The sequence below is a fragment of the Helianthus annuus genome, chromosome 8, assembly GCF_002127325.2.
Source record: "Helianthus annuus cultivar XRQ/B chromosome 8, HanXRQr2.0-SUNRISE, whole genome shotgun sequence".
NCBI classification, from domain to species: domain Eukaryota; kingdom Viridiplantae; phylum Streptophyta; class Magnoliopsida; order Asterales; family Asteraceae; genus Helianthus; species Helianthus annuus.
In genome coordinates, this window is record NC_035440.2 from 44962554 (window position 1) to 44970087 (window position 7534).

The following is a 7534-nucleotide window of genomic DNA, read 5'->3' on the forward strand; positions in this document are numbered from 1 at the left end:
ATCGAATTATTTACAAAACAACATTCGTTAGAAATGTTAAAACTTAATAACCTATATGGTTTAATGATACCATGCCTTGTTAAGTCATCAAATGTGATGACTAATTATATTGCAACTAAGCAATTGTTATTTTGGTGTTTAGTATCAAAGCTTCTAAAATGGCAAATTCAGATGAAGCTCACAGCAGTCATAACAATACTAACGATGTTGTTGCAAATATAAATACCAATGGTGCTGATCTCCAGGCCATGATTGATGCAGTAGTCGGCAAGGCTATGAATACTGTTCTAGAGAACTTTAAGAGTCGAGTGCTACTCGCTCAAAGTCCCGTTCAAAGCCACATTCATCTCACAAAGAGAGTTATGTTCACTCTTCGACTACAAAGAGTGAACCAAAGAAGATAATGTTTGATGAAAAACCTCGTTCTTCTAAAGGATGTACGTATAAGTACTTTGTCTCTAGCAAGCCCAGAGACTTTAATGGTGAAAAAGGGACAATCGATGCCATGAGATGGCTTGTTGAAATGGAGACAGTGGTTGTACTAAGGAGGATACTGTGAAGTTTGTGTCACAGTCCTTTAAGGGTGATGCCCTTACTTGGTGGAAAGTAATGATACAATCCACGGGGAAGATCCCCCTCTACAACCTGGAATGGTCCAAGTTTGTGGACCTGATAAAGGAGACCTATTGTCCACAACACGAAGTGGAGAAAGTAGAGTCAGATTTTCTGACTCTCGTTATGAAAAACATGGATTGTCGGAAGTACGCCACCGACTTCAACTCCTTGTCCAGGTTGGTACCATTTCTGATCACCTCGGAGCCCAAACGCATTGCACGTTTTATCGGTGGGTTGGCACCGAAATCAAAGGGCATGTTAAGGCTTCAAAGCCTACTTCTTATAGATCCGCTGTGGATCTATCTCTTTCACTCACACTGGATGTGTTGAGAAGTAAGTCAGTCAAAACTAAGACGGACGGAAAAAGAAAAAATGGAGGATGACAACTCCCAGAAGTCGAAGCAAAAGGGGAAGTTTATGTTCAAGAAGAAGAACCCGCAGGGGTCTAGTGGCAGACCCGTCTGCAAAACCTGCAACAGGCGACATGAGGGACAGTGTCGTCAGGATCAGCAGGATAGGTCGTGTGGCATCTTTAAAAGGAAAGGGCATAAGACCCTAGACTGCAAGGACTGTAAGGATGTTCTTTGCTATGACTGTAATGAAAAGGGGCACATCAAGACTAACTGCCCTAACAATGCCAAAAAGCCTGGAGAGGCTAAAAAGACAAATGCACGGGTCTTTCAAATGAATGCTAAGCAGACTGTAAATGAAGATAATGTCATAACAGTTACGTTCTTGATCAATGACGTCTATGCTAGATTTCTATCTGATTCTGGTGCAGATAAATCTTTTGTAGATCTTAAGTTTAGCAAACTTTTAAACTTTCCCATAAGAACTCTAGATATTACGTATGAGGTAGAGCTTGCTAACGGAACAGTAGAAACCGCATCTTCTATTCTTGATTGATGTTTAATATCCGTTAAGAAACATTCTATTCCTATATCTCTTCTGCCTATGAAATTGGCGGGGTTTGATGTAGTTTTGAGCATGGATTGGTTATCGCATAACCAAGCCCGCATCGCTTGCGACAAGAAACTCATCGAAGTTAAAACCCCTTCTGGTGAGATTATCGCCATTTAAGGAGATATACACTATGGATTACCTGAACAAGTGTCTATACTTAAGGAATCCAATTGTTTAAAGAGCGGATGTGCCATCTACATGGCACAGGTGATGGTAGATGAACCGAAGCCGACGATTGAAGATATTTCTGTCATCTCTGATTACCCAGATGTTTTCCCTAATGAACTACCTGGTTTACCTCCTAATAGGCAAGTGGAATTCAGGATCGACATCCTACCTGGGGCTGCACCAGTTGCAAGAGCTCCTTAATGCTTGGCGCCGACCGAGATGAAAGAATTGAGAACCCAATTGGATGAACTGTTAGAGAAAGGCTTTATTCAGCCTAACTCATCGCCTTGGGGAGCTCCAATATTGTTTGTGAAGAAGAAAGACGGTTCAATACGTCTATGCATTGATTACCGTGAACTGAACAAGGTAACGATCAAGAATCGTTATCCTTTGCCCATGATTGACGATCTATTTGACCAACTACAAGGGGAAAGCTTCTTCTCAAAGATCGACTTGAGGTCGGGATATCATCAACTGAAGGTTAGAAGTGAAGATGTTCCTAAAACTGCCTTCAGAACAAGATATGGGCACTACGAGTTCTTAGTGATGCCTTTCGGGCTCACTAATGCACCTGCAGCATTCATGGATCTCATAACAGAGTCTGCAAACCATAGACGACATACTTATCTATTCTCATAATCAATCTGATCATGAGAAACACCTTAGGTCATCCTTGAACTATTACGGCAGGAGAAGCTTTACGCTAAATTCTCCAAATGCGAGTTCTGGCTTCGCGAAGTCCAATTTCTTGGACATGTGGTTAGTGAGTGTGGTATCTAGGTGGATCCCGCTAAGATCGAAGCTATTATGGACTGGGAAGCACCTAAGATACCCTCTGAGATTCGTAGTTTCTTATGTTTGGCGGGTTATTATAGGAGGTTCATTGAGAACTTTTCGAGGATAGCCACTTCTTTAACTACATTGACCCATAAGAATGTTAAGTTCAACTAGGGTTAGAAACAACAAGAATCCTTTGAGATTCTTAAGCACAAGTTGAGCAACGCTCCAGTGCTAACTCTGCCCAAGAGCATTGAAGAATTCGTTATCTATTATGATGCTTCGCACACTCGCATGGGTTGTGTGCTTATGCAAAGAGGTAAGGTGATTGCCTACACATCACGAAAACCAAAAGTGCATGAAAGGAATTACACCATCCATGACTTGGAGCTGGGTGTCGTTGTATTTGCACTAAAGCTATGGAGACATTATCTTTATGGAACGAAGTGTATTATATACATTGATCACAAGAGTCTCCAACATCTGTTTAACTAAAAGGATCTGAATATGAGACAATGCCTTTGGATGGAAACATTGAATGATTATGATTGCAAGATTCGCTGTCATCCCGGCAAGGCGAATGTAGTCGCTGATGCGCTTAGTCGCAAGGAAAGAGTTAAACCTATAAGGATTAACGCCAAGAGCATTGAGCTCAAGAACAGCTTGAATGAAAAGCTGTTGGATGCGCAAAAACAAGCTCTATTAGAGGCTAACCTTCCCAGTGAAGAATTAGGTGGACCTGTTGATTAGTTGTCACCTGGAAATGATGGAATTCTTAGACTCAATGGTCGAGTCTGGGTTCCAATCTTTGGAGGACTTAGAGATCTAATCCTCCAGGAAGCGCATAGTTCCAAATATTCTGTTCACCCTGGAGGTGACAAGATGTATCAAAATTTAAAAAGGAACTTTTGGTGGATGTGTATGAAGAAATCCATAGCCACCTATGTAGCTAAGTGTCTGACGTGTTCTCGGGTTAAGGCCGAACATCAAAAGCCGTCAGGACTGCTACAACAGCTTGAAATTCCCACATGGAAGGGGGAAATGGTAACTATGGACTTGATTACCAAGTTACCTAAAACCAAGCATGGTAATGACACAATATGGGTCATCGTTGATAGGCTAACTAAGTCAGCACATTTCTTGCCGATAAAGGAGACGTATAGCTCCTATAAGTTGGCTAAATTGTACGTGGACGAGATTGTGTCCCTACATGGTGTGCCTTTATCTATTGTATCCGATAGAGTTACTAGATACACTTCTCATTTCTGGAAATGTTTCCAACAATTTTTAGGCACCAGACTGAATTTCAGTACGGCTTACCATCCTCAGACAGATGGACAAAGTGAGCCTATGATCTAGACATTGGAAGACATGCTTAGGGCATGTGTGATCAACTTGGGTGGTAGTTGGGATGGCCATCTCCCCCTAATTGAATTATCCTATAACAATAGTTATCATACGAGCATCAAGGATGCTTCATTTGTGGCCTTGTATGGGAGAAAGTGTCGAACGCATGTTTGTTGGGCAGAAGTTGGGGAAGCCCAACTATCAGGACATGAGATTGTCCTGGAGACGATGAATAAGATCATTCAAATCCAAGATCGTCTCAAAGCTGCCAGGGATCGGCAGAAGAGCTACGCTGACAAGAGGCGCAAACCTCTTAAATTCCAAGTAGGGGACAAAGTTCTACTGAAAGTATCACCCTGGAAAGGTGTGATGCGTTTTGGTAAGAAGGGCAAGTTGAGCCCTAGATATATAGGACCATTCGAGATAATCAAATGTGTCGGATCTGTAGCTTATAAGCTAAAGTTACCTGAGGAGCTCAGTGGAATTCACAATGTGTTCCACATCTGTAATTTAAATAAATGTCTAGCCGATGAGTCGCTAGCAATGTCACATGAAGATGTGCAAATTGATGAAAACCTGTGGTTTTTTTAGAAACCGGTTTCGATCAAGGATCGACTGGTTAAGAAGCTTCGACAGAAGTATATACCTATTGTGAAGGTAAAGTGGGATGCCCGTAGAGGCCCCGAGTATACATGGGAGGTCGAGTCCACTATGCGACAGAAGTACCCCCCATCTTTATCAATAAATATCGAGGTCGAGATTTCTTTTAAGGGGGTGAGGATGTAACACCTCATAAAATCATGTCCAATAATGTATTGACACGTGTCCTTATTCCTAATTATGCCTAATGTTGGCTATGATGGACTATTTTTGCCAAACAATGAAAATATGAATGTGGGGGACTAAACGTGTAAACATGCTTAAACTATGCCTCTGAGTGACCTTATACGGTGTCCGTATTCTCAAATAAGCCACTTGTTGGACAAGGGGAACTGTTTGTGAATTTAGGAAGTTTGTTCGTTGGAGGGTTAAAAGCATCAACATGTTAATTTATACCTCTGAGTGACCTTTTAACGAACCAGGAGTTTTATGATGTTTGGTCATACTCTCGGGTGTGCCTAATATTGGCAATGAGAGGCTTTGTATACTAGAATTAATAATACACACAAGTATGGAAGTTAAGGGGGGCCAAAGTTGTCAAAATGTGAAAGTTGTATGGCTGACCAGAAATAGCCGTAGGTTACGGTCTCTCTACCGTAACTAACGGTAGAGTCTGCTAGCTTTCTTTTTGCCTTGGCCTCTACATAAATAGCTAAAACGCACTCAAAGCGAAACTAGGGGCTCCCAAACCACTTTGCTATGTACTAGGACATGTGTAACCACCTTCTAAGTCCCTCTAATACCTGTGATCACCTCCACAACTCTCCCACACTATAATAGAAGTGTTGCAACACTTCACAACTTGCACCTTCTTCATTTTATCACTTCCTCTCTTCTCCTGGAGATTCCCAGCTAAAGGGAGCCTCCTCTTGAGTTCATTTTTGTGCTAGGACCACTTGTAAGTGCTCCAACCTCCTGCATTTCATTTTGTAGGCTTTTAAAGCCAAAAGTCAAGCATTTTCGATAAATGCTTTGACTTTCGGTTTAGACCTTAATGGTCTGGCCATTGTTCGGGGCGAACATGGCTACGTGATTGTAATTAGATAGGTGTTAATCCCTCAAAAGGGCACCTCCTGAGAATCACGTTTGCTTGGTCAATTGACGGGTTAAAGTTATTAACATTAAAAAGTCAAACGGGTCAGTTTTTGAAATAATCAAAATCTGATAATGTAGGTGTTCCAAAATATGTTTTAACACTTAAACAACTTGGTAATAACTATTAGAACATGTGTAAACATGTTCGGCTCATCAATTCCAGTCTAAGGCTCGGTTCGCAACCGAAAGTCGCAAAGTTTGACTTATTCTTTGACTTTCGATTCTGACCTGATTTAGAATAGTTTGCAACTGATTTAAGGTTCTTTTATGATCGTAATATAATGTAGCATAAACCTCTGAGGTTATATTACATGATCATAATAGTAATCTGAGTTTTATGCAAGTTTCCGTTATTATGCCACACTTTAACTAATTTGCCCTTTTTATTAAAAACAAGGTTTCAAACACCAATGAAATTGCAAATGACATATGTACTGATATTTTAAAGTAATTAACTTATAATGACGTTACTAAACAGATCATAAACTGTGTTTCCGTATAATATCGTAAATTATGTTTTAAGTTGACCAAAATGCCCTTTCGGCACCTAAAATGGTTTTAAACATAATTTCTTATACCAAATACATTACCTACTGATGTAATATCATGATTAGAACTATTTGGGATACCAAGTCATATTATATTTTAAGTTTAAGAACAAGTTCTCGTATTATTTCCTTAAATGACGAAAATACCTTTGTGGCACATAAAATGGTTTTAAATCGTAATTTTCATACAAAACCTTTTACCTACTGATATGTTATATTAAATAACATATTTTAACCATATAAACTTGATCTTAACATCAGTTTTGATAAAACATCGCAAATATCGTCATTTAACGACCTTAACACCCTTTTGGCACGTAGTATGGGTTTAAACCATATTTACCAACCAAAACTTTTACCTATTGATTTTATAACTTATTTAAAATATTTTTCCAGCAGGTACATGTTATAAACTCAGAACCCCAAATAAGCTTTCAAACTATGTGTGAAATGACCAAAATGCTACTACGGTGTATAGTTTGGTCTAAACTATAAAACACACATATGTTTGATATCCTACTGATATTATATCCCAAAATAATTATTTTTCTAGAATATTTATGGTAGTTAACATCAGTTTATATGCAAGTCCCTTTTTATATGTCACATAATGACCAAAACGCCCTTATGAGTCATAGTTTGATTTTAAAACCTTAACAGTCATACAAGTTGATATCCTACTGATATTATAACTTGTTTAAAGTATATTGGCATATAGAACTTGTTCATGACTCATCCAGTTATCCGTTCTTGCTTATACGCGTACGGTTAGACTTATGTAACTAGTTTACATAAGTTTACCGAAACGGGTTTAACCTTATCATTTTTATCTCAATTTCTAGAATGTTAATAGTTTACCCATATTATACAAGTCTTAGTACTTGTTGGGTTTAAACTAAATTATATTCTAGTCATCGTTTAATCGAGCGTATCGTACCGTTTTTGATACTTTAAGCTAGCCGGTCTAAGTCTACGACTTAAATAAGACCCATTAGCATTCTAATTGGTTTTATACCATTATTCCAGACTAAAGCCTTTTAGTAAATTGTTACCTATGCTTACTTAATTGAATACGGCTGAGTTACTATAAACCTTGCATTTGTATCAACTATCAAGTATTAGCTCAGGTAAATACTCTTAACATATTTTCCCTATACGAGCTTGGGATGCGGTAAATTATTACCGCTTGGTCGGGTATGGGATCATATGCCGGATTGTGGCTACAAAATCTTCATAACCCGTTTTAATATGTTTTATCTGATAACTTAAACATTGGGGGTTAACGCGACCGTGTCCTGGATTTTATGGCTCATTTAAGTTACTAATGGCTACAACTGTGCACGAGGTGTAGGCATACACCC

The 7534-nt window shown here is 39.1% G+C and overlaps 1 protein-coding gene across 1 annotated transcript; it reads left to right on the plus strand.

The window, feature by feature from the left end:
* The first annotated feature begins 987 nt into the window (after window positions 1-987).
* On the plus strand, window positions 988-1521 carry LOC110869924. The gene has a single exon (XM_022119127.1). It carries the CDS (start codon window positions 988-990, stop codon window positions 1519-1521), a length of 534 nt encoding a protein of 177 aa, XP_021974819.1.
* Window positions 1522-7534: the final 6013 nt, after the last annotated feature.

What these genes read in the sequence shown, in the direction of transcription:
- LOC110869924 (XM_022119127.1), top strand. Translation starts at nt 988, where the DNA reads ATGGAGGATGACAACTCCCAGAAGTCGAAGCAAAAGGGGAAGTTTATG.